This window comes from Ursus maritimus, unplaced genomic scaffold (genome assembly GCF_017311325.1).
Source record: "Ursus maritimus isolate PB19 unplaced genomic scaffold, ASM1731132v1 scaffold_9, whole genome shotgun sequence".
In the NCBI taxonomy this organism is placed as follows: Eukaryota; Metazoa; Chordata; class Mammalia; order Carnivora; family Ursidae; genus Ursus; species Ursus maritimus.
Genome location: NW_024427107.1, coordinates 72,935,381 through 72,962,863, shown reverse-complemented (window position 1 = coordinate 72,962,863; position 27,483 = coordinate 72,935,381). Strand labels below are relative to the sequence as shown.

At 51.5% G+C, this 27,483-nt stretch overlaps 1 protein-coding gene across 2 annotated transcripts in view; it reads left to right on the top strand.

Moving 5' to 3' along the window:
* The window catches only part of ZFAT (zinc finger and AT-hook domain containing), a 206,638-nt gene that overhangs the window by 172,569 nt on the left and 6,586 nt on the right, over positions 1-27,483 (top strand). For both annotated transcript variants that reach the window (XM_040626166.1, XM_040626167.1), the window contains 3 exons: positions 106-224; positions 6,520-6,646; positions 9,304-9,434. In XM_040626166.1, the coding sequence (XP_040482100.1) occupies positions 106-224; positions 6,520-6,646; positions 9,304-9,434 (377 nt within the window). The remainder of the gene's footprint in view (positions 1-105; positions 225-6,519; positions 6,647-9,303; positions 9,435-27,483) is intronic.

The following is a 27,483-nucleotide window of genomic DNA, read 5'->3' as shown; positions in this document are numbered from 1 at the left end:
TGCAGACAGAACCATGCGTTCCCTGCGCTGGAGGTGTTCGGACGGGAGGGGGCAGCACGGTGCTTTTCGGTGCTGCGATCACTCCTTTTTCCTCTGTGCCTTCAGGTGGTTTGAAGTGTCCTGTGTGCAGCTTCGTCTACGGCACCAAGTGGGAGTTCAACAGACACTTGAAGAACAAGCATGGCCTCAAGTTGGTGGAAAATGAAGGAGATTCCAAGTGGGAGGTAACTTTTTCAAGTTTGGTATTGATCTTGACATTTCCAGATACAAATGACAGACCAGGCCGGCCCAGGTCCTTCACACAGACAGTGGCTCCTCAGAGGATTGGATTTTCTGGTCAGGAAACTAGGAAATCTTTCCAAAGCCTGTCTCCTGTTGGCGGGGTGAGACCAGGGCTGTGGCTGCGAATTCTTGCTCTGAGTTGAATTGACCATGTCTGTATCGGTCTCACTGCATTTGCGCTTCTGGGATTCACCAATCCAGAGGCTGTCGCATCTGAGGGAAGCATGCAAGGCAAGGAGCAAATTATGTCTTCACCAGAAGAACTGGGAAGGGCTCTGTCTTCTGATTCTAGGCCATACTGTCCGGCTGCTGAAGGCATGTGCTCCCCCTGCCATCTTTGTTTTACCCTTGGGCATCAGAACCAGTCCCCTGGCTGGAAACCCATCGGTATGATCAATGCCAGTAGCCATCTCTCTTTCCAGGCGCCAAGTATCACCACCACGGACTAATTGCGGTTGACGTTAAGGCGGGTTTCCCAAATTCAGCACTGCTGACATCATGATCTTGGACATGAGCATCTGATGTAGGGGCTGTTCTGTGCATTTTAGGGTGTTTAATAGCATCACTGACCTCCACGCCCCAAATACCAGTGGCATCCCCAGCTGTGACAACCAGAAATGTCATGGACATTGCCGATGTCTTGGGGAGTGCAAATCACCCCCAAATGAGAACCACTTACCCAAGCACTTTCTGGAGCATCAGAGCATGTGGTGGTTAAGAGTAAGGGCTTTGAAAAAAATCCAACAACACATGAAAAAAATAATACATCACGACAGAGTGAGGATGATTCCAGAATACAAGGGAAGGGTGGTTCAGTAGGAGGGAATATTTTAATATAATCCATCATCATAATAGAACTAGGGAGAAAAATGATTATCTTCATACATTCAGAAAAGACACTTGACAAACTTAAGTGTCCGCCAATTAAAAATAAATAGAATACAACTGGATGAATATATCCTTAAGATGGAAAAATACATCCATGCATCTTGGCCCCAAAGTCAGCATCTTACTTGGTGAAGGAGTACCGGAGGGTGTCCTGTTGAATCGGGAGTAGGACAAGGATGCCCCCGGAGCTCTGCTCTTGAACAACTTGGGAGGCATCAGCCAGTGAGTCAGACAAGGCAGAGTAAACAGTGACGTTAAGAATTGGAAAGGAAGAAATAAGGTATCTATCCGAAGGTGGCAGGATTCTATTTTTGGAAAATCTACAAGAAGGAATGAAAAACTATTAGCATGGTAAGCATCAAGTTGAAACATAAACATTAAATAACGAATAGCTTGTATATGTAGAGAGAGGCAAGAGCGAAAAGATCAGAGACTCAAATGTAGAAACAGTGACATTTCAGGAATACCGGAAGAAAAAACCCGAGTGAATGAATTCATTTCTAAATTCAGAGTGTGGAGAGCTTGCCTAACTACGACTCAGAATCCAGATTCAGTAAGGAGAAAGATTGAGAACAATTGACTACATGAAAAAATTTGAAAGGTCTTATGACAAGAGCTCATAAACAAGCTCAAGAGACAGAAGATAACAAAATATTTGCGGTCATATGGTGGAAAAGCGATGAGTACCTTGACGTTATGGAAGTCTTGTAAAAATAGGGGTCAGCAACCCAGTAGGAAAATGGGCAAGAGGTAAGACAGGTCCACAGAAAAAGAAATGCAGATGACTTTGAATGTCTGAAAACACGTTCAGCCTGACACGTAGCACATGTTGGTGGAAGTGAGAGAGAAATCTTTTACCTGTTAGAATCCAGAACCGGACGTCGTCTCTGTTGGAGACGCCGAGGGGAAGTGCACACTCATGCATTGCAGGTGGGAATGCAAAATGTTACTACCTCTATGAACGGGAATTTTGCAACATCTAGTAAAATCGTTGGGCGTTTCTTTATCCACTAACTTACAATCCCAGCACTAGAAAAGTAACCTACAGTCATGCTGACAAAATGAGAAAAGGTGTCTGCACCACGCTATTTATCGCAGCCCTATTATATATCATAGGTTTAGATCGAGGAGTAGATTTTATGTGTGCTAAGTCCAGATGTGTGCCTATACACAGTCTGCGTACATGTGTCTCTTAGCCTTTTGTGCTGAGAGCCCAGAAGCAGTGACACTTAGTGGCCGTGGGCACACCTGCTACCCAGATCTCAGTTTCTAATAGGATTCTCCAGTAAAAGCAACCAGGGTCCTTTGAAAAGTGGTTGATTCTAGGGCTGTGGCAGAAAATATGTAAGATGAACCTAGGGTATTTTTTGGTCCCAGAAAGTAACAGCATGCTTCTCCCCTCTCCACCCCCCAAAAGATGGAGGCATGTCAAGAGGATACCAGAGGCTCCCAGAGAGCTCCCAGTGGCCAGAGCTGGAGGAATTTAAATAACTAAATAAACAATGATGGGGCGCCTGGCTGGCTCAGTCGGTTAAGTGTCTGCCTGCAGCTCAGGTCATGATTTCAGGGCCCTGGGACCAAGCCCTGCATCGGGCTCCCTACTCAGCGGGGAGTCTGCTTCTCCTTCTCCCTCTGCAGCTCGCCCTGCTTGTTTTCTCTCTCTGTCTCTCAAATAAATAAAATCTTTAAATAATAAAAAAAAAATAATGGTAGTGTTGTACACAACTCAAAGAATAAAGTAAGTATCTGTGAGTCCATACTGCTATGAATGAATGGCAGGGAAGGAACAGTTTTTGCACACGGAAGAATTCTGAGGAATATATGTGGGAGGAATGAGGGAAATAGAGAATTCTCATTAAAACACCATAGTAATCGCTGCAGGCAAATCCATCGATGGGCGCTGAAATTAGACAGAATGTAAGGAGAAACAGAATATTTACATGGCCTCAAAATCTCTTGCCCCAGATATTCACTAGATCACAGAGGGAAAGTAGTAACTGTTTGCTAGAGGTGTCTGGGAAACCCATGCTAACCGTGCGACCGGAGGTTAGCGTCCCTAGTAATAAGTCTCGGTGACACCGAGAAGGGCGTGCCCCCCGCCCCAGGGTATTCTTCGAAGAAGCCTCAAGCTCCGTCTGCTCACGAGAAACCATCAGACGTGTCCAAATGATGTGTCGATGTGTATGGTCCGATACCTGCCCAGGACTCCTCAAGAGTGTCACGCTCACGAGAGACCACGAAAGCCTGAGGAGCTGTCCCTGGTTGGAGGAGACCGTGGAAACTGGGTAACTGAGTGCCCTGGATCCGCCCCTGGGTCCTGAAACGGAAAAAGGACACCAGGGAGAAAGCTGTTAAATCTGGGTGAAGTCTGTGGTTAAGAGTATCGTTCCAGTGTTAATTCTGGGCTTTGATAATTGTACCGCAGTCACGTCAGATGTTACCGTGAGGGGAAGCTGCATGAAGCGTATATAGGAACTCTCGGTTTTATCTTCGCAACTCTTCTATAAATCGAAGAATATTTCAAAATAAAATAGTCATAAAGAAGAGGGGGGCATTATATGTGGAGAGGTAGGGCCACGCCAAGATGGAGGGATCAAGAGATGAGCCAGATTTCTCTTAGCATAGCCAGTTGTGCTGATTCGACTCTGAAACCATGGATATATTTTATATAATACTAAAAAAAATTGGAAGTTTAAAAAATGCAAGCCCTAAAAATCAAGAGGAAAGTGAAATAAATGATTCTAACTGATATCAAAGTCGACCATATAACCCATGATGTTCGTGCCAAAAAGGGAACCCGTATCTGATTAAGCTTCTACGTCTACCAACTTGCAGGAAACACAGTGGGCAGGAGAGCACGTCCCGTGATTCCATGGAGGTGCCATCAGCAAAGTTCAGACTGTTGGGAACTCTGCCAGCAAGCAGCCCACTTTCCCCAACAGAACTATAAGTCAGGGGTCAGAAAGTCAGAACGGAGGGAGAACCTGTACATAAAAGTCTATGAGACATGTCAGTCCATTCTAATACATGGATTCAGTGACTTAAATTTGATTTGAAGGGTCAGTTGTGGGAAATAAGATACTGGAGAGACAAGGACGTGGCCTGGATGTGTGGTCACATGAAGGACGTACTGTTGGGTGTTTGATGTCACGGTGGTGGTGTGCTTGTGTTTTGAGAGGGTTTTATGTTTTGGAGGTACCTTCTAAAATATGTATAGATAAAATGCTATGACTTCTGCATTTGCTTCAAAATATTCCAAGGGCAGGGCATGGAGTGTGTGGGGGGCAGAGGGGAAATAGGACTGGTCGTGAATTGATAATTACTCAAGTTGGGCGATGTGTATACCGAGGGTTCATCACCCTGTTGTGTGTGTTGGAAATTTTCTATAAGAAAATGTAGGGAGTGTGTGCATTGGAGTTTGACAGACTTTGAATCCTGGTGCTGTCTGTATAAATGGCTTGACCGGGAACCATTATTTACTTAACCTCTGTGTTTTCCATCTCTGATCCATCCAGTGAGGCTAAGATACCCAAGAGACATAACACACAAACTGCCGAGCTCCATAGCTAGTCCCTGGTTGGCCCTGGGACCGCCAGTAATTGGCAGCCACTGTGATTATCGGTGGTGATGGTGGCGGTGTCGTCATCGACATCACATCCTCATCTGAGGGAAAACATAGTCCTCTGGTGTTCCAAGTTCATACTGCAAGGATTTGCTCTCTCTTAACAGGCATTGGAACGCCAGTTCTAACACCTCGCGTGTCTTGGTCAGTTGGTGCTTTTGTAAGTGCATTTGCTAACGCCCCTCCGCACTGAAGGCTTTGCTTCCTACAGACCCCAGCTCAGTAAGGAGGAGAGCTTCGAACCCAGTGACAATAGTTCACACAAAGTCATGGACTCAACTCCAGAAGTGAGGCAGTAGGGCAGCCAAGAAGCTGGGCTCAGGTGGTTGGTTCCCTATGGGATGACAAGCTGACAGCCCCATCATTTTGGGCGGTTGTCTGGCTACCCAGAATGCCTTGCAAAGCCCATCCTTCCCACATGTGATTATTATAGATAGTTCGCCCAGGGAGAAAGAAGCCGTTCTGTGTGCGTGCTGTTTTTCACAGGCTAAACATTCCTTGGGCCTAATCAGTGTTGGGCAATTTGTGGCCTAATGGTACTTACAAGAAAGTAGGGTTTTTTTTTGTTCATTTATGCATCCATCACATATTTATTGGGTGTCTACTATGTGTCAGGCTGGGAATCTTGAAAGGCACCTGCCCCTTGGCTGTAAAAGAAGAATTACATGGCATTCTGACCTGTGTCCGTTACCGATAAGTGCTTACAGAGCATAACTTCGGCACCTGTAAATTTTGTGTAAAGTCCTCCTTCCTATTCTTCTTTATTGGTGATGTTCATGTTTCCTGCCTTATAGTTCCCTGCACTCCCATCGCTCCCAGAAAGACGGCATTATTCATGCTGATTTCTTGTGACATGCTGAGTTCTGTCCCACCTCTTCTCTCCTGAGGTATGCGGCACCTGTGAATGTCGCTTCAGCCCCTCCTACCCTCCCAACTCCTGATTTTGCAGATAATGTTTCCTGTGGTCCGTTGTCAATCGTCTCCTCCGTATAAAAATGAGAATGGCTGGAATAAGCAGGGTTGACTGACCTATTACTCAGGACATGTGCTGCCAACTTGACACGGGCCATGTAGTTGGCCGTCCCCCTCCCTTCCACCTGCAGCTCTGCCATGCCCTCCATCTGGTGGCCTGACACCGTGAGGTCCATGACCCGGGGAAGATTAGGATGGCGCAGGCAGTGGCGGGAGGAGACAGTGGCCGTTCGAAGAGCACATATAAGAATCTCTGTGTGTATCTAATCTCTATAATTACGAACAGCACACCCTGGTCCTTAAGGCAAGAATGTGTGGCAGGAAGCTTTCTCCCAAAGCTGCTTGAAAAACGTCTTGGTGGGGCGCCTGGGTGGCACAGCGGTTAAGCGTCTGCCTTCGGCTCAGGGCGTGATCCTGGCGTTATGGGATCGAGCCCCACATCAGGCTCCTCCGCTATGAGCCTGCTTCTTCCTCTCCCACTCCCCCTGCTTGTGTTCCCTCTCTCGCTGGCTGTCTCTATCTCTGTCAAATAAATAAATAAAATCTTTAAAAACGTCTTGGTAATTGCAAAGAGAAGTTTCCATTTTGGAAAGTGTGTTTTTACTGGAGCAGCTGATTTCTCGGGGACACCGGGTAAATGAGGTGTTGCAGACGGTTGCTTGTGCGCGTTTGTTTTGTCCCCATGCGTTATCCTGGGACTTGCGGGTAACAGGTGGTCTTCTAGAAGATCACTCAGATGATCTGTTTTTGTTTAGCCAGCAACAGAAACCCCCGAGGAGCCCTCCACCCAGTATGTGCACATCACAGAAACCGAAGAGGACGTTCAGGGCACGCAGGCAGCTGTGGCCGCACTCCAGGACCTGAGATACACCTCGGAGAGCGGTGAGAGAGGACATGCTGTGGGGCACCTTCCAGCGACCTTCGGGCTGGTCTTCAGTGGGCCTGCTGAATGAATGCACGTGTGAATGCATCATGGCCCTGAGCTGGGCTTCATCCACATCCCTGACCCAGCATTCGAAATGCAGAAGGTCCCATGGTCAGGCTTGGAGGCCTCTGCCTCCTGACAGGAGCCGAGAAGGCTCCGCAGACTCAGAGCTTTGCAGTGGTGCAGCCAGGTCTCCACACATATTCTGAGAGAGGGCTTACCACTCTTCACAGGGGTGGAAGGTGCTTTGCCAGAGTGCTCAGCTGAGTGCCAGAGCTGATCCTGTGGTCTGGGTGTCTGTCCCCATCCCTGGCTTCCCTGTGGGCCTCTCTTCCAGGGGGCTTGTTTCCGCCCCACGGACAGTGGTGGCATGGGCCGGACTGAGGGTACAGCCACTCGCCTTGCCAGGGCTGCCCTGCAGAGCCTCGAGCCCAGCCCTGCCTACGTCCCAGTCTTCTGAAAAGCCCCAAAGCAGGATCTTTATGTCAGATGTCATCGTTTTCAAATCTTAGATCAATTTTAAAATCAAACCATTGTGCCACCCCAGCGGTGATTTGGGCCTTATACTTAGAACCGTTTTCTTAGTCCTTGTTAGCACGTGGAAGGAGCCCAAGTTAATGCGTGACTGCAGCCTGATTTGCATTCAGAGGAAGGCATTAGGTAGTGGCAGGAGGTAGGAAATCGCCAGTGTTGCCTGGTTCTTGAAGCCCTACAGGTGTAAGCAACCTGAGTAGAACAGTCCTTTGGGCCGGTTACTTGAGGGCTGGGCTCCCTGGGCTGCCGGGCTTGAGGAGAACGGGAGACAGCGCTCCCCATTGCAGCTCGTTAGAGCAGCAAGTTCTGCAGAGGGGAGCGGCCCGGCCGAGGCTGTTAAATGGGGCCCCGAGAGCTGAGGCTCTGTCTGAGTCTGTGCTTCCTCTCTTCGTGTTCGGTGGCTTCAGTGACTGCTCTGCATCCCCCATGCACGCACGCACACACATTCCTTCTGAGGCCTCTCCCGCGTCTCTTCCTGGCTCTTGGGATAAGTCTCAGACCATGCAGCCCATCGAGCCAGGCCCGCCCGCTCTGGGTCCTGGCTCCCGTTGCAGCAGCCCTTTCTACCCTGCCTCTGAGATTGCTCTCCCCCACAGACTGTGCAGGCGCCCCTTCCCCCCAGACCTGCACTGCGGTGTGTGGTCTCTGGGACACCGTCTGTTCCCTTCCCCCGCACGGTGTTTCTGGCCACCTCACCTGTACCTTCAGTGTTCAGATCGCATGTCATCTGCCAGGGACCCACCTGATTTTCTGCGGCGTTCCCCTGATTGCCTCCTGATACGGGACCAACCAGGTGCGGTAATAATTTGCTTACAAATCTGTCTCGTGAGTCCCAGAAGGAGGAGGAGAGAGGGTGTTAGATGAGGCAGATCTTCGTATTCCCGCTGGGAGCCACACTCCTGGTGACAGGCTTGATAAATGGTCACCGAGGGAGTGAGTGCATGAGGAATTAAACCTTACTTAGCTCAGTAAGTTTTTAAGGTAAATGTTTTGTTTAGTCTTTGTTCAGATGTTCAGAGTGGTTGGCTGCAAGGCACAGTTGACACACCTCCCTTGAGACAGAGAGAGAGAGAGAGTGAGCAAGGGAGAGTGTGTGTGTGCATGTGCACGTGTGTGTGTATGTGTGTGCAGGGCAACGCCAGGCAACACTCTGAGTATATGCAGGTCACTCCCACGCCATGTACTTAGTCACATGCCGCACCCTACCCACTACCTAGAACACCTCACGCTCCCCTTCTCCGTCTCTTCCTGAGTGACTCACACGGGAATGTGGCCCACGGAAAGCCAGTCCACGAGGATGCAAACATTGGCGGAGACTTGGTAATATTATGCTAACACAGAGATCGTGCAATAGTTTCCCTTTTGGTGAATTAATGATCAGGGTCAGAGTGCCGTGTTCGGGAGAGTCCCAGATGGTCAAGCAGATGGCGAGAGTGGGCAGGGTATACTCAGTAGCTGCCCTGATGCCGTGGATTCCAGTCATTTGAGATGATTAAAATAGACCCCCAAGCTGGAATTGGTTTGGAATTCTAAAGCCCACTGGTTTTAATAATTGAGACATCGTCGGATGTTTTTTCCCTAACTTGTGTAATTTATTGAGCACACTCTCATTGGCCACCTACCAGGTGTGTGCTCCCAGGACACTAACTTTGCAGGTTAATGTGTTAGTTGGTACTTCTCAGGGGTTCTGTCCGGAGAGGCAGTTTTGGGTCACCAAGTTTGGATTCAGAATATCTGGGCCTGAACTCCGGCTTTGTGCTGTGACTGACCCAGTGACCCCAGGCAAATGTCCTGTCTTTTTTGTGCAGAGGTAACCAGTCTGTGAAATGGGGGTAATACCATCACAATGTCATCTCCTCACATGATTGTTTGGGCTTTTGAGATGTTCTTCTAGAAAGTGCTTTAAAGCCAGAAAGTACCACACAAATTATTCTGCTGTCGAAACGAGGATGGCAGAGAATCTGTGCTTCCCCCGGATGGGCACCACTGCACAGTGGCCGCTCGTAAGGTCTGGTTTTGCACTCGGGGCCCCCCAGCACCGGTGGGCTTACTGGTGTCCTGTTTGCTTCTTCCTTGTAAGGTGACCGCCTTGACCCCACGGCTGTGAACATCCTCCAGCAGATCATCGAGCTGGGCACTGAGGCCCATGACGCCACTGCCGTGGCCTCGGTGGTGGCCATGGCTCCAGGGACAGTGACGGTCGTGAAACAGGTAAGGGCCCTCCCCTGCCCCTTCAGTATCCTCTCTCCGCACCGCCGCACACCCTCTCTCTCTCCTGCCTGTAGGTTGTCAAGGCTGAGTTTCCCTAAGGTGGGATTGGGAAGGAGATTGACTTAGGCTCGTGCATTTTCTTCCTCTGCCTCTGATGATTATGGTAGCATGTCTTCAGTAGCTCCGTAGGCCGAGGTATGTTTTAGGGGAGAGGTACAATATATTTTTTAAAATTCTGGGAACCTTTCATTCATTTCCCTTCAAAGAATCCCAGTGTGAAAATAGCAGATGTGGACACACTTGGACACATCTGTCGTGAAAAGCAGCCCTTGGGTGGGAACTGTGGGAGCAGCCGGAGAAGCTGGGAGGGCTTCTCAGTGGACTGGCCTTGTGAAATATGCAGCATCACCTGGCCGGGGACTGAGCCGATGGGAAGAAAATGATCAGTTTTTGAATAAAGGTTACTTGACTTAATTGTTAGTTAAACTGTTTGGCTCATTTCCTCCCCTGCTATCCCCAGAGACTTCACCAGCTGTTAAAATGCAGGGTGGTTGATGATGAGGTCATCCTTTTTCTCTGTCTGTACCTCTCTCTCTACTATCCCTTGCTTCGTTTAGCCTGGCTTCCACAAATACTTAAAAAAGCAAAACAATGGTAAACACGTTGGACTCGGGCAAAGTTCAGGTTCACAGAGAGAGCTGAAATGCAGACCATAGAGTTTTACAGCTGCCCATTCTTGGAGTCATTCATTCAGGAGGTACTTAGTAAGCGCCCACTCCTGTCGGGCAGTGTTTCTGGGGTTCCAGGAGAGAACCAGTGTCTGTTATCACCATGGTCACTCTCCAGTGGGGATAAAAGTAAAACGGAAATGAACAAGTGAGACACAAACGATGTCAAATGGGGAACAGGTGCAGTGGAGGACAGTAAGACAAGGAGAGGGCTGTGGGCCCCGGAGCATGCTTGGGGGATATTTTATAGCAGGTTGTTGGGGGCAGATTGCTGATGTTTGAGCAGAGGGGTGTCTTACAGGAGACATGCAGGTTTGACTGTGCATTTGGTACCAAATTTTATAACAATAAATAAGGAAATGTGGAACCATGAGCTTTGTGAAAGGAGTTGGTTGTCTTGGCACTAACAAAGAAAGGTATTTTCTTAATGTGGCTCTCACATGGGGACCCCTGAATGCTGTGTCCCCGGCAGCATCCCTCTGATGAATCAGAAGTAGGCTTCCCAAGCTGTCTCCTCGACAGTCCCCCCAGGTGTGCCCAGAACACAATGCGAAGTGTGAAATCCAGGCTAAGTTATTCCAGGGGAGTTAGTACATTCTGGTTCAACCCTGGACTTCACGATCTGCAGACCAAACTCAGCACGTCTAGATGAATGTTGGGACCGCGTTTCCCCAGTAGTGTGGTTTGTCTCGAGAAGAGCCTGGACAGCAGTGCCACCGTGGGACGTGGTGTCTCAGTCTGCCATGGCCTGCTGCCCACTGGTTGGGAACAGACTTGTACCCATGCTTTCCTTTGTATTTACTAGACAGCGGTCTTCACATTGTCTTACTAAATCTCTTCCGGAACAGCGCTCCGCGTCATGACATGTGAGTCCTGAGCTGGACCTGACCCGTCAGGAGGGGTCTGATTGGGATGGTGTCAGGAGAATTTTTGCATGCTTCATACCTTCCGGATTCTTTTGAGAATTACAGGAAGGTGCCGGCGCTGGTGATTGCCGCTGCTCAGGGACATGATTCATTGAGCGTCACCGGCAGCGCAGTGAGACAGGAGGTTGCCGGCTTAGGGTACAGCTTCGATGTGCTTTGAGGCACTAGGTTGACAGCACGACATGGGATGAGGCAGATAAGCATCCAGTCCGACCAGCGTAAACAGGTACAATGTGCTTGCGGTAACAGAAAACAGTGGGATCCTTTAGAGAATCTTGCGGTTTATTGAAAACACGGGCTAGGAGGAGCATGAGTGTTTAACACGGTCGAGAGCAGCTGCGTTTGGAAATGTTTGCCAAGAGCATGTGTCCTTGTCGTCATCCTGTCTGCCTGGCCTGGCATGTCGCTCACCGGGGCTGCTGGTACCTGATGGATGGGGGATGGATGGATGGATGGATGGATGGATGGACGGACGGACGGACTGGGGGACAGGTAGACAACAAACACCCCCTCCTTTGGCAAAAGAGTTGCACTGTGTGAAGGAATGCCTCTGAATTCAGTTGTCAAATCATTTAAATGTAAAGACAGGTGTGCTTGTTTTTGTTTTGGTTTTTAAAGATTTTATGTATTTATTGAGAGAGAGCACAAGCAGGGGGGAGCAGCAGGCAGAGGAGAGGGGAGGGAGAGAGAGAAACAGGCTCCCCGCTGAGCAGGGAGCCCAGTGTGGGGCTCAGTCCCGAGACCCGAGATCATGACTTGAGCCAAAGGCAGACGCTTAACCGACGGGGCCACTTGACAGCTGTTTTTATTAGATAGATTAGTTTTGATTTTTTTCTTTTAATTAGACTCTGGATTTAGGATTTTTCAGTAGAGGGACTATATCTGCTTAATGAGCGTGCTTAAGGCACTTCAGCGTGAACTCCAGTGCACCTGTTGGCATCGAATGGTGCTCTCCCTTCACTGTGTGGGGGGCACCTTAGTGCTGGGGTTTTCGTCCTGCTCCAGCCCAGAAGAGCGCACGTACTAGTTGCTTCATAAATGTTTATCACATAGGATGAAATGTACTGTGGGTTTCCTGAGTCTCTGATTATATCCTGTAAGACAGTACCGGAAAGAAAAAAAGCAAGAACACCTTGTCATAAAGTACATCGTATATATTGCAGAAAAAGAGGTTTTCACGTTACTACTGGATATCCTTTTGTGAGGTCTTTTGAAACTTTCTGGTTTCAGGGTCAAAACAAATTCTAGGTTGTGTATGAATTGATTCTGGATGTTTAAAGATTTCAGGATGTCTTTCCCATGTGAAACAATGGTTATATGCTCTGTTCATAATTTTATTTCTTCCTGATGTATTAATGTTAATTGAAAAGGACCTTTTTTTTTTATACGAAAATTTATCAGTGATAATTGAAAGTGATTAATTTTCCAGTCTTTCTGGGTTTTCGGTTTCCAGGATGAAACTAATGGCAGCCCTGTGGGTAGGCTGGGGGTGTTGGAAGCAAAGAGCTGTGAAAAAAATGGTTTCTTAGATTGCTTTCTTCTTACTTTTAAATGAGACGTCGAAAAGACTGCAGCCATAATTCAGGGCATTTAAATTTTCAGTTGGACATAGAACCATGTCCTCAATGATTTCCTGTCACGTCACTTTTCTCAAGTGTCAGCATTAGAAGCAGATTCGTGGGGATCGAGCGTTTTGAAGTGTTCGGGAAGACAAGTCCTTACAGGCCCCGCACCAGCCGGGCCCACAGAAACACGAGAGCTTGGAGTGCATCTAATTGTGCATTTGTGAAGACTGGACAGTTTTCATTAAATAAATTGGTTTCTTTCTTTTCTTTTTGTTAAATCTTGCTTTAGGGTTTTATGCAGAGGAAATTTATCTTTGATAAAGAAAACTGCCTTAAGTAGATGAAGTGTAAGACCTACCAGCACAGGAAGATACATCATAAGCATCTCTGAGTCAAAGTTAGTTATTCTAAAGGAAAAGACAAATACAGCCACCATCACCATCCTGGCTCATGGCTTACGTGCCTCTTTGCTGTTCTATGGATTAAAATTTATTTTCGAGACAACAAGTAACATTTTCTGTACTGGTCTGCATCATTTCCTTCGCAGACTTTACCGCCCCTCACTCCCTGCGTGCTCCCTCCTGGGAGCCCTCGCTCCCCCTCCATGGCAGCTGCAACAAATGCCCCCAAACTTGGTGGCTCAAAACCACACAGATTTATTATCTAATAGTCACGGAGATCCGAAGTCTAAAATTTCAAACTGAGCTAAAATCAAGGTGTCGACGGCTGCATTCCTTCTGGGAACGATTCCTTTCTTGAATTTTCCAGCTTTTAGAGGCCCCTGGCGTCCCTTGACTCAGGTTCCCTTCCCTCCGTCTTCAGGGCCGGTGAGGGCAGGGCGAGCTCTCTCACACCCCAGCGCTCTGGCCTCTGCTTCTTCGCCTTCTCTCAGCCGGACCCTCCGGTCTCATAAGGACCCTCGTGATTCCATGATGCCCACCTGGATAATCTGGGATAATCTCCCCATCTCAAGCTTCTTAGTCTCATCTACAGAGTTCCCTTCCTCGTGCAAGGTAACATGCTCGAATTCTGCGGATTCGGACACGGGCGTCTTGGGGGCGGGGGGCCGTTACTCTGCTTGTCACACTGGGTTCTGGGGTTAAGACAGGTCCTGCTCTCAAGAGGCAGGTCTCCCAGTATGGGAAATTATTTACTCTTTTATTCAGCAAACTACCCCTGAGCTGCTTCTACCAGCCAGGCGCTGTTCTTGGCTCTCAGGATAGTTCAGTGCATGAGAAAGATGAACGATCTACTCGAGGAGCTGACCTGCCTGTATTGAGGGCGGTCGCTAATCCACACATACGATAAATAACATGCTGCGTTAGAGGGGGAAGGGGAGACATGACCCAGTGGAACCAGTCAAGACCTTAAACAGGCAGCTTTAACTGGGAATAGTGTAGGCTTTGGGGAGGTCGGCCAGTGCCCCAAGGGTTCTGTGGGAGTACCAGGGGGCTGCCCAACTTGAACCTGGGTCTGGGATGGGGGCACGTGTTGGGCAGGGAGGGCTTCATGTATGGCGAGGTGCCTGAATGGAGTCCTGCAGGGAAGCTGGGAGTTGGGTGGGGGCAGGGTTCCAGGCAGAGGTGGGAGCAGGAGCTCCTCCAGGAGCTGGTGCTGAGTGCTGGCTGACTGGAGACGGGGAGGTGGCAGATGACGCCCCCACTTCAGTTAAATGATGGGCCCTGTTGTAACCACCAAGTGGTGACAGGAGTCGTAGCCCAAAAGGCACCTTAGTCTGGTCTCTGCCTTCACTGCCCCTTCCCACTGCTCAGAGGCCAGTGGGGAAAGGAGGAGTCCAGATAGCGCACAGGTTCCTGTCACTTCTCAGCCAGATGACCTTTCGCTGTGGGCTTCTTGACCTATGTTACCCTCTTAAAGGCATGTTGGCATTTTTAAGAAATTACAGTTTCTGGGTTCTTCCATTTAGTCACAGAACCCAGGTAGAGAATCTGTGCTGAGCATTCCTGCTATTGGATTTCCAGCAGAACAGCTTGTCCTCCCCGAGACTGTCACTGACACTGGGCACAGCCCCAGAGCCTGGGGCCACCATGCCAGCAGGGGCACCTTGCCCCTTTCTTCTGTGCTTGTCTGTGAAGAGTAAGGAGACTTTATAATCACCCAGCATCTTCCTTTTACAAAGGTCAGGATGATTGAACAGGTGGTTTTTATGATGTGGGTCTTCTTGAGTTAAAGTAAAGTGTTTTTTATTATTGCTGAGGGTGACTCCTAAACATCAGTTGGGAGAGCTGGGTGCATTGTGGGGTGTCAGCCTCTGGGGGTGAGGGAGGATCTGTCTGGGAGAAGATCCCTGAGCTGCAGGTGGGAGTTGAGGTGTGTTATTCATTGATCTGTTTGCTTTTGAAAACCAGTAGCCTTTCAGTCCATATGCCGTGTGTAAACTGGCTAGGGCATTTCCCTGCGTACAGGGACCCACCTGTCCTAGGGTTAGTCCAGGTGAGGCTGTCCAGTGGCGTGCACTTTGCCGTGCTCGCCTCTCTGTGACTCAGTTACCGTTTCTACTCTGCTGAGACCTGATGAGAAAGCATGTAGTATTAGCTTCGTCCAGAGAAACAGAACCAATGGTGTGTGTGTGTGTGTGTGTGTGTGTGTGTGTGTGTGTGCATATATATACATGTATACAGAGATTTATTACAAGGAGTTGACTCACCAACTATGGAGGCTGACAAGTCCTGAGATCTACAGTCTGTAAATTGGAGACAGTGTAGTTCATCTGAGTCTGAAGGCCAGAGAAGCAGGAGAGCTGATAGTCCAGTCTGAAAGCCAGAAGCCTCAAAACCCAGGAGGAGCTGACCTTGTAACTGGAGTCCAAAGGTAGGGGGAAAACAAGCAAACTACCCAATGTCCCATCTCCAAGGTCAGCAGGCAGGAGGAATTCCCTCATTCAGGGAGAGTCAGCCTTTTTGTTCTGTTCACGCTTTGACTGGTTGATTGAGGCCCACCCACATTAGGAAGGGCAGTCTGTTTTACTCAGTCCTTTAATTTAAATGTTAATTCCATCTGGAAACACCCTCACAGAAACCACCCACGATAACGTTTGGCCCAGTATCTGGGCACCCCGTGGCCCAGGCACGTTGACACATGAAATTAACCATCGCACATGTCCGTGTGTATTTCAGAGTGAAGGCCTCTTTGTCAGTGAAAGGTCATTGTTTACTCCAGGTAGTTATTTACGGAAATAACCAGTTGTCATAGCGATGACTTTGATATAGAGATTTCAGGGAGATTTGGCAGCTTCTGGAAAGCATATGCATTTCAGTAGATATGTATTTCTCTCACAGTTGGTATTTCAGTTGAAGGTTCCAGAATGAGCTCTATTCTGCAGGTTCTTGAGGGGGCCATGGTTGAGAAGAGGCTGGCAGGACCACATCGACCCCAGGAGTCCTCTGCTGAGCACCAACACTCCACTTGAGTCCCCAGGCCAAGAGCAACTAGATGGTTCTTACTGCATCTCCTCCCATTGTGTGACTATTTCACTGGTGACTATGATTAGTGGTTCTTTGTTGGCAGGACTGTATCTCTGTCCACACCAAGCATCTTGCTTACAGCCCAGGAGTCATGCTCTGGGGCTGGTGGGTGGTGCACCCACTCCTTACTCCTGGGTCTCTGCAACCCTGGAGTAGTCTTTCTTCTGTTCATTATTTTCCCTTGTTGTGCTGGACGTGTCCAAGCTGTCAGCCTCCGCCCCAGTGGCCGGGAACAGCTGAAAGGAGCAACGGACACGGTCTCAGACCTGCAGGCACCCTGCCCACTTCCCCTACGCAGGCCTGTGGCCTGGCATGGTGCAGAATTGTGCTGCCATAATCTTGTTCAAAATCCAAATGCTCTGACCACATGCTATAACTGCTGATTTAAGAAACAAACGTAGAAATTCCAGATTTGCCCAAAGCAGTCCCCCTTCTCCCAGATGCTTCCGCACGCCCTTTGGCATTTCTGGGCAGGTCCCCTGGGGTGGTTGGCGCTGGAGAGTGAAGCTGATGTGTCAGCCAGGAGGAGAGGAACACGCCGAGCCTCCACGGGCTCAGTGCATAGTGCTTCGTCCGAGAGGCAATTTTGGGAGCAGTTCTTGCTGTAGGACATGTGTTGGTTGCCAGCCAGCACTAGAATTGCTCTTTGTTATTTGCAGTTCATTATTTTTGCAAGGAAATGCAGCCCATAGCTACGGCCGACGACGAGCACCGCTCGCCTGTTTGCAAGGAAGCGCAGGTCCAGCCTGTCCTGTTTTGAATCAAAGGCCCGGAGTCCTCTGGTCTCCCGACGCCCTGTCGTGCTGTCCACATGTACCAGGGCGTCTGGTGGGAGGGGATGCTCTGCAGGAGGCGCTTCTCCAGAGCAGCCTCTGGAAGGAGACGCCTCGCGCCCCGTGTTCCTGCTGGAGGGGAGGATGGGAGGACGATCTGGCTGCGACATCTGTCACCCCATTGATTGCCAGGGTTGATTCGGCCAATGTGGCTGGCTAGGCGGGTGTCCCCTTCCTCCCTCACCGCTCCATGTGCGTCCCTCCTGAAGCTGCGCGCTCGGTCGAAGAGGACGACCTTCCCCGATAGAGGAGGACCGTTCTTCGGTCAAGGATATACGAGTAGCTACGCTCCCCTGCTAGAACTTCCAAACAAGCTCTCAAGGTCCTGCTGGAGGGGAGCCCGGAATTGGCCTCCTCTGGGGCGGATGTTGAGCCTTTCATAATAGTTGGGGTAAAATTCAGGGGAGGGGAATTTGGAAGTGACTTACGTGAGACTTCAAAATCTATTTTCAGTGCTTTAAAAACGGTCACTGCATTCTGTTAATTTGGTCGTTGAAACGCACGGCAAGAGACCGATTGCAGGATCGCATTGGCGCGGGAGCCTCTTGCCATCCTTGGGAGGTCACAGAAGGTATCGGCTATCTGCGTTATCTTTGTCATAAAGCGGGACTGAGTTGAGATCTCTCCTCTTCCCCTCCCCCGCCAAAGGGACCAGGAGAAGCCCTTCCTAGTTTGTTATCCATTTAAGTTCAAATAATTGGTGAGTTAGTGGATTTTTCTTGTTCCAGTAGGAGGCGCTTTTTAACTCCTGCGGTGAGCAGACCTTTCCCTGAATTCAGCACCGCCGCCCACCCCACATGGTGGGAATAACCAGAGAGCCTCTCCCACTTTCCTCTGCTCTCCTCTCCCCTTTGGAACCCCGTTTGTCTTCAGATCGCTTGCCCGAGTGCTTGAGACATTTTAAGAGCGGAGTTTCCTTCTTCTGCGTTGCAGTGAAACCCTGGCATGTTCAGTTGTCTTGTTGGTTCTCCTTTCCCATCGTGGTGGTTTTGCCATTGTTGTGGTTTACGTAAGGTATCGTTCCAGAAGGTCAGGAATAGGTATATATAATTTTAAACGGATGGTAAGTGTAGCTGCTTGTGTCCTGTGGTAGGAACGTTGCATCTGGGCCGTGCTTACTGGTTCTGTAGGGGAATTACAAGGATGAGGGATTCAAATGCCTTTGGAAGACCCATGCAAGGGAGTCCTAGGTTTTTCATAGGCGATCACGTCCGTTGTGTGGTTGAAGGGGCCGAGAGCATATGTGTCCACCAGAGGATCTAACACCAGACTGAGGATCTAACACCAGACTCTGTTAGGACACTGATCGATGCCTCCAATCCAGATAGACATCTTTTATCTTTTATTCCCAGTTCTTTTGAGCGTTATCTTGGCAGTGGTTTACTCTCCCTTGTCACTTAACGCCAACTCTTGTCCTTTGTAAGCCTTCCACGGTGTTCCCTTAGCCATTTGAATGTCTTCTGTTTGAAATAAAACTTTGGGAGACCTCGTTTTCTGCTATGATTTCTGGTGGCTGATAGGAAAAATTGCATCCTCATTCTCATCTCTCTTATTACTTGCTGAGCTCCTTTATCCCCTGGTAGTGATGGAAAATTCCACTTCTTTGTGAAATTTTAAAGTAAAAATAAGTGCCATGATCTCCCTCTGGCCATGTGGGAAATTGTCTGAAAAAATAGTGGATAAAGGTTTCCCGATTTCATTCCGGCCCTCGTGTTCATTTAGAGTGTCTTTAGCAGGCCTGGAGAGGTCATGCTTTTGAACTTCTCTTTTCTCTTCCTTTCCCTAAGCCCCGATTTTCCTACCATTGAGCGCCAGGAAGCTGCAGCTTGGTTGGAGCTATTTGCAGGATCTCACTTTATTTGAGTTTCAATACTGTTGAGGTGATTGCTGTTTGCTGGGTGCCCATTTTCTGGGCCACAGCCTGGGCTGGGGCAGGTGGGTTTGATGTGACTCCTCCCGTCTCTGCCGCTTGCCCTGGCCGGCTGAGATCACTCGCTCTGTCTCAGGTTTGCAGCAGAGGCGGGGCTGCGAGAACTCTGATACGGGGGAGCCAGGGCTGGGGGCCCCACCTGAAGGAGATGTGGTCCTGGCCTTCCTGGAGCGTGTCCCAGGGCAGTGCTGCCACCAGCTGGGTCTGCTTTTCATTCCCACTGGAGCAGTGGCCTCCATCCTGCTCAGAGGAGCTCCCCAAAACAAGCACTCGGGACCTCACAGCCCTCCTTCCCCAGCTCTTTCAGCTTCCCCATCCTTCGAGTGCACACTCTCCACCCCAGTGCTCAGGCCGAAACCTGGGGGTCCGCGTTACCCCCACATGTGATTGTCAGCACGTCCTCCCCTTGCTGTGGGATCTCCCCCCACAACACACCTCACATGTCCCCATGTCCCAAAGCTGCCACCTCCATCGGAGCAGCTGCTTCTCCAGATGTGGTCCCCGGACCAGTGGCGTTGGCTTCAGGGAGCTTGTTAGAAACACAGAGGCTCTAGTGGCTGCACCCCAGACCTCCCAAGTCAGACTGCACGTTACCCCTGTCCATGGTCCCCCTTGATTCGTGTGCGTGGCAGAGTCTGAGAAGCTCTCCTCACGCTGGTTTACAGACCTTCTCTTCACTTGTCTCCTTCCCTCCACTCGTGCTGCTCTCAGATCCAGTTTCCACATAGCGCAGAGCGAGCTGTTCAAAATGTAAACCAGATTCCAGCATCCCTCACTTAAAACCCTCTAGTAATGTAGGAAGTTTCCAGGAAACTGGGAACAGGACCTCACTGTGGCCTCCCCATAGCAGCCTGGCCCTCCTGCCTCGCTCCACCCCCTTGCTTATTTTGCACCTGCCCACTGGGCTGCCTTCTGATCCTCTGTTCCCACCATCATTCTCTCTGCCCAGAACGCTCATCACCTTCCTCTGCAAGGCTCACTTTCTGTTGTTCGGTGTCGGCTGCAAGGCCACACTCTCAGCCCTCTCTGACCTCTCAAGTCCACATCGGGACTTCTCCGGGGCCTGTGGACACGCTGAGCCCTTCTCCTCTGATTGTGTCATTAGATGGTGCAGTTGGCCGTGAGGTGGGAAGAGTAGCCAGGTGGGCCTCGTCTAGTCCCTGGAGCCCCGGAAAGCGGAGAACTTCCTCACCTGATGGCAGACTTCCGTGAGATTAGAGGCGGAAGGATTTGGTCTTTGCACCTTCAGCCACTCCCTGTGTGGCCATTGGTTTTAATGAGCACCATCCAATGCAGATGAGAAGTGAAGGGCAGTTCATATCGGCAGGCCAGCAGCACCGCATGGTGTGGGACTCTGGTCAGAGTACAGCCCCACTCTCCCCGAGCCCCCCCCCCCATTTGATGCCTTTGATGCAGAGGGCAAAGGTGTGAGTGTAGGCACACGAGGATGTGGTCTGTGACAAAGGCCCCAAGAACGGTAATGAGTGGGCCCCCTCCCCACCTTCCAGTTTTTCCGCTGCTGGAGGACAGGAGAGCACTGGCCCCCCGCCCAGGTGCAACCCCTGGGTACTACCCCCTTCCTCATTTCCTAACTGGGGAGGAAGGTTGACAGTCGGACCACGGATTCAGGGGACTGTCCCCAACAAGCCCACAGGTTGGGCTCCCACTTCGAGCGTCTACTTTCCCATGGAAGCCACATCTCTCAGATCTCCCACTTCCCAGGTCACCGTGGGCAGAGCAGGAAGGACACACTGCCACCCACTTCCCTCCCGTTACGGATGGCAGGAGTGGGGGGTGAACGTGGGGCTGCTCCTGGGGGAAGCTGGAAGGCCACCGATGCCGCCAGGCCTTCCCTCTGACCGTAGGTAGTACCCAGGGGCCGCACCTGGCGGGGGAGCTGTCCTGTCCTCCAGCAGCGGAGAGACAGGAGGTGGGGAGGGGGGCCCACTCATTACCGTTCTTGGGGCCTTTGTCACAGACCACATGCTCACGGACCTGTACGCACGCCTTTGCCTTCCGCATCAGGTCGGGGCTCAGGGAGAGCGGGCTTGGCTCTCTTTCCTCTGTGGGATCTCCAGCACTTGGCTCAGGGCCTGGCGTGTTTGGAGGCTTCCCGAGTGCTCAGAATCATGAACGGAGGATCCAACGTCGGACATCCAAGCCGGGTGGGCTTGGGTGCCTTCCTCATGGCCTGCAGCTGCTGTGGGGGCCCTGCCACAGGAACTGCAGGTCTCTGAGATGGCGGCCTCCCAGGAGGCGCAGCACACGGGGTGTCTCCTGAGAAGCCGACCTCATGAGAGTCGCCCCCGGCTGTGTCACGTAGGTGGAGGAGCCTGTGGCAAAGCCGGGAGGGTAACACGTGGCTAAAAGGGAGCCAGCCTGCGTGGGTGTGAACACCTGTCACTTAATGGTATGTGACCTGGGACAAAGCACTTCTCCTCTTTGAACTTCTGTTTTCTTATCCGTAAATTGGGAAGATACTAGAACCTACCCCATAGAGCTAGCATACAGATTACGTGCGATTATGCGCATGAAGTCTTAGGGCGTTTTCGGTAAATCTTAGCTTCCTGTCCTAGGAGTAACGTAGCTCCTTATCCCCTTTCTGTGCGTGTAGAATTCAGCCATAGCTGTTTCTGCTTCTGGAAGTTTCTTTTTTTTTTCTTTTTTTGTTAAGATTTATTTATTTATTTGACAGAGAGAGAGACAGCCAGTGGGAGAGAACACAAGCAGGGGGAGTGGGAGAGGAAGAAGCAGGCTCCCAGTGGAGCATGGAGCCCGATGTGGGGCTCGATCCCAGGACACTGGGATCACTCCCTGAGCCGAAGGCAGACGCTTAACAACTGAGCCACCCAGGCGCCCCTTTGCTTCTGGAAGTTTCTGTCCAGCAAACAAGTGCTAACACAGCTGTCTAGGTCCTGTGCTTGGCATTAGGAGTCCCAGAGTTTCATCGGAGCGTTCGTTACTTGGTCCAGACAGGTAAACAGTGGCATTGTGTAGATTAACATGGTTGTGGCTGGAAACAGGCTGACTCCCTTCCTGCCCCTGCTGCAGAGAGGGCCCTGGTGGGGGGCTGACGTGGAAGGGCTGAGGACATCCGACAGCCACTTGCCCAAAGTGAAGGCAAGGTGGGGGAGGGGATCTGAGCCAGAAGGGGCACAGACGTGAGAGCAGGCAGAGAGAGGAGGACGCTCCGGGGAGAGGCAAGGTTGGCAGATATTTATACTTAGAGAGACAAGTACAAACGGTAAAGGAAGGGGCATGTGGGTATCAGAGCTCCTTGGTGCTCAGAGGGTGACGGATCCACAGTCCATGTTTCTGTTCTTGGATCCCCTCTGCTAATACTGAACATACCTGGATAAGTTTGACGAGTGATTGGAATGGTTTATGATGTTTTGTGGTCAACAGAACATGGAAACGCTGCAGCCCTGGGAATCCGTCTTCCTTGCTGGGGGCTGTGGCTCTGTGGGGTGCCCGGGAGGGGCACACAGGCTGCTGCTGGCTCACTTTCCTTGTCTACTCGGGCTTGGGGAGGCTGCAGGTCGCTATATGAGAGGCCAGGGAAACTGCTAGAGGCCACAGATTGTGGGACTGGGGGAGTGCATCCGCTGAGGAAAGAAGCCAAGTGCTTTCCAGCACAGAGAGGGGTCCTCGGGGTGGCAGAGCGAGGCGGGGGCCTGTCATGTCACCACATCTTCATCGAACCTGTTAGGTCAACATTGAGAAAGACCAGGGCCTGCGAGGGTGGTTGCCTGGGGTGATTGTGAGAAAAATCACGGAGGGTGGACGGCTTCTCTCTCTTCTGAACGACATGCTGAGGGAAGTGTTCTCAAAGTGCAGCAGAGGGATTTCGGTGAGAAGAATGACCCTGAGAGTTGCCGTCTGTGGATGGGCTCCCAGGCAGGAGTGAGGCTTGTAAGCAGCACGTCCCCCCGTATGAGGTGCCCGGCAGGGGTCAGCGCCTGCCACTAAATAAAAGTTCAGTATATGTGTGCGCAAAGGTCAAGAAAGTGAAGCATTATGCACAATCAACTTGTCTAAATATCAGAAGATATTCCTGGGCAGGCAGAAGCTGCTGCCTCCCTCCTTCCCTGTCACAGGGAATGCTCTGGTTCTGTTTGAGTTCAGCTTTACAATATCTCCTGAATAATTCAGCTCAGACGTGTGTTGAGCGCTGGCTGTAAGCCAGGTGCTATGTGGGCACGGGCTGGAAGGGGACACGGAGGAGTTGTGGGGTGGGGGTCAGGACATCGGATACCGGCCCCTGGAGGGGATGGCACCTTCTGGCAGTTGTGAGCACCACAGTGACCACCCGCCCTGCCCCGGCACCAGTCCTGTTGTCCCTTGCTTCTCCCATGTGCGTTGACCACGGTGTCCACCCCATTTTACCATAGTTTCCAAGGGAAGGATTCTTTTTGCCTCAGTTGATTGTTGAGACCACACTAAACTGTGCTTAGACCCTTGAGAAATTCAAGACAGATCAGATGTCTTAGCCATTTTTACTGCCCCGACATCTATCTCTAAACCCGTCTGCGGGTGAGTTGGTTTGGCCAACACACAGACCTTATCCTCGTCCTGTGATAGACACGGGGCCAGTAGGGGCGTGTTTCCAACGTTTCCAGGTGCTGCTGTCACAGCTAAGGGAGTTGGCCCTTCTCTTCCCCGCAGGCGGGCCCTCGGGACCCCGTGACAAGGGCGCTCTGTGCAGGAGGGCTCCCCGTGCCCTGGGGCCTCAGAACGGGGCTGCCGCGGGTGGGCCCCCCAGACCCCGCAGCGCCTCTGGGAGCCAGGACATACTCGGGGATAGCAGTGACTGCCTGCAGCGAGCCGTCTTTACAACCTGGGCTTTGGACTGTTTATAGGATCAGTATTTTCAGAAAAGAAAGAGTATCTACTGTCTACTTACAACCAAGAGAAAAATAGGACGGAGGGGAGGCATTATGCTGTCTCCCCAGGAAGGATGAATCACGGCCTTCCTCCCTTGCTGTGCATTTTGTCCTTTTTGAAAGGCTTTAAATCTTCATTGATGCATGGAATGGTTTCTCCCTGCCTGTGAATATCTTTTGATGTCGCCACAAGTTTCTTGCTCATAATACCCTTCTTTTGGTCCTGTATCTACATACATATTTCTAGAGTTGGGAATTTACGATGCTTTATTACAAACCACATCCATTTATACCTCTTCTTCCTTCTGTAAATCCGGGACAGTATTTACCATCGTCCCTTGGTTTCTGACACAGACACCACCACACCTCACCCAGGGTACATATGCTTGCCTGCTCACCCTGTGAGGTGGGGGTGCCCGCCCCCCTTCTGGGAATGCTACAGGAAGCTCTTGCTCGGTGATAATTTCAGCAGTGAGTGAAACCCCAATTACTGGGAAAAATGAGACTTCTTCCTCAGAGCTTAAACACGCACAGAGGAATGTTTCACCTAAAAGAATCGACTGCAGAGTTCTTTGTCATCCTCGGTGTTGGTTCTATTTGGTTTTTTATGTGCAGCCCTCTCTTCTCAGCACGCCACGGAGTCTCAGAATTCCTGCAGTGGAAGGGACCAGGGAAGGTGCCGGCACTCTGGGCCTCCCACAGTGTTCAGGACCAGGGCCGCCTCCTTCAGGAAGCCGCCCCGCCCCCGGGGTCCAGGATAAGCGCCCCGTCCGCTGCCTCCACCGGGCCGCAGACCCACACAAGGCAAGCGCCCTGACCCGGGCTCTGAACTGAGCCCCTTCAATGTCGTGCGATGCAGCCTAGTGCACAGAGGTTGTGGTGACCGCTTGGCGACTTCGTGCACTTGGAGACCCCGGCTCTAAGGGGCCTCACCCATGTCCCCGGCGGTGACTCCTCCCTGGGACCAGCACCATCTCAGCTCTGCTGTATTTGGTGGTTTTTCAACAAGGGCAGCACCTTTCTTAGACTTTTACTCTGTACTCATTTTTTCAGGGATTCATCCAAGAAGCAAGGATTCACTCTTCACTGTCTGCCAGGTGTGGCCAGGCTCCATGTGTTGGGGGTCAGCTCTGGGCTGGAAACTCAGGGCGCCTGGGGGCTCCCTGGATGACAGGACACACATCTGATTCTCAAGGGAGAGGTGGTGGATCTTCAGACAAGTGAAGCATCAGGGGCAGAAGTTCAGGGACAGGAGAGAACACGTATGTGGTCAGGAACCAAAGATGGGCACGGCGGGGTGGAAGGGAGAGAGGCAGGGGCCAGGGTGGGAAGGTCCTTGTCTCTCCACCTGGGGAGCTGGGCTTCGTCCTGAGGGTCACAAGAAGCCACTGAATAGTAGACAGAGGTAGTTAGAAAGACTGTAGGCCTTGGAGGGTCTTACCTGGCTTCACACCCCGGAATCACCTGTTACTAGGTCTGGGGTCTCAGGGAACCACTTCTCAGACAGATAGGGCTGCTGTCCCTGCCTTCCTCACAACCCTGCATGAGAATGAAATGCGGTAAGGAAACTGTGAAGGGCCCACCTGCTAAGGTCGCGCTGAGAAGTGACAGATATACAGGGAAGGAATAAGATGCAGCCTGCGGAAGCGTGGCAGGAAGTGTCTGGAAGGATAGAGAAGGAGCATGACACAAGTTTAGGGACCTGTACGTGGCCATTCCACACCCAAACCCATGCTCGTAGACACACGCGCACACACACACACATCTCTGCCTGTATACACACACACACACAGGTACATGCCCAGATGTATGCACACCCACACACGCATGTTCACACTCATGTATGTATACAGGTGCACACCCTGCCTGTAGACACACGTGCACACACACGTGCACAAGTGTGGATGTACATACCCCACCCTTACACATGCGCACATACGCCCACACTCACATATGTATATATACACACCCCCTTCCTGTCTACACATGTACGCACACACGCACACATGTGTACACGTGCACACACCCCTCGCATACACACATGGCACACCTCCGTTTTGCCTCCTTGTGGGAGTTCAGCGATTGTTTTAGATTCTTCGCATCTCCCACGCCTGGCCTCATGGAGCCCTGCCCATCACGGGCGCTCGTGACATTCTGTGAGTTGATGCTTTGGGCAGTGGCTCTGTCTTCCCGATGGCATCGGCAGGTCCTGAGAACCACGACGGTGCCAGCAGGAGGGGCAGGTGGGGCTTCTCTGCCCGTCTGCCCGGAGCCCCGGGTGCCCTCCCTTTCACGGGCATTAGTGACATTTGAGAGAAGGCTGCTCCCCAGCCTCGGTCTAATAAAGAGGAACGTGGTTCAGCATATTTGAAGATGGCTGGGAGGCGTGAAGGATGCCTGAAGCCAGGCGATCTTCCCTGCAGTGCCAGCGGGAATAGGCGGGTTCCTTCTTCCCCCCGGAGACCCCGTGAGCAGAGTCCCCCACGCGAAGGCGCTCCTGGTCTTCCCTGCACCCGTGGAGGGCAGCAGGCTGGCGGGACGGCGCTGGCCTGGGAGCAGCGTCCTCGTGGAGGTGCTTTGGTGCCATTTTCATTTCAGAGGGCCCTAAAGACATCAAGCAAGGCCATCCCTGTAGGTGTCGTTCCGGCTTCTTTTCATTTTGGTCTAAGAGAGGTTTTACATCTATCTCTTGTTACTCGTCGTGTTATTTGTGAGCTGGGAGCCCAGTTTAAATGATGCTCTAGGTTCCGCGGAGCCCAGCAGTTGCCTGGAAGTGCTGGTGCCCGGCAGCGCTGAAATTGCAGGGGTCTGGGGGGCGATCGAGCCCCCGAGGAGCTTCCGTGGACCGGAGCCCCCTGGCACGAGCCTGTGGCCGACTCAGGCACCAGGAGGTTCTCTGCGCTGTGTGGAAAGCTCTGGGTGTCGTGCTTGAGTCATTCATTGTCATCCGCCGGCCGTGTGAGAATGTGTGTTAAGTACTTGGCCAGCCACTGCCACTCCTCTTTGCTCACCGCCACTCTCTGGGGTTCAGCCGTGAGACCCGGCTCTGTCTTCCCGGAATTGTCTTTGTTTGTCACGTCGCGATGTCCTTGAATGTCTCTGGCTGTTCTGATGTCCGGGGGGACGGTGGCTGGTGCGGTACAGCACAGGGGGACGTGTGTCGGGGCTCGAGTCCGTGTGTGGGGGGCTGTGCACAGAGCGAAGTGTCCCAAGGCTGGCTTCCCCATGGGATACCGCTTTCCCAGGTGTCATCTTGTTCAGCGAGACAGCCCCTCCGTGTACTTCTCCTGGCCAGCGTCGGGGTTCCTGAGGACAAGCGTCGGGGCGGAAAGCTGTCCTTCCTGTCTCTGCCCTCAGGGCCCTTCTTGTGAGCGTCTGTGTGTGAGGCACGCGGACGCAGGGACCGAGGAGCCCCGCGGTGTGCGCTTTTTAAAGAGGGAGCCAAGCTGTGGAAACAGGTGGTGCCGGGCTTGAATGCGGGGGGCCAGCCCGAGAACCAGGCAGAAGGGGGTGGTGCTGCCATGGCAGGCTCCTCTCTGGCTGAGCCCCATGCTCTGGGTGAGGACCCGGGTCACCTGGCCGCCCATCGAAGGCGCGACAGCCTGGGGGGCCGGCCGTGTAGCCTGGGCTGAAGTAGCTCCGGGCCTGGCGTCTGAGAGCCTGGGTGTGGGAGCCCGGAGGGGGTACCCCCCCCCCCCC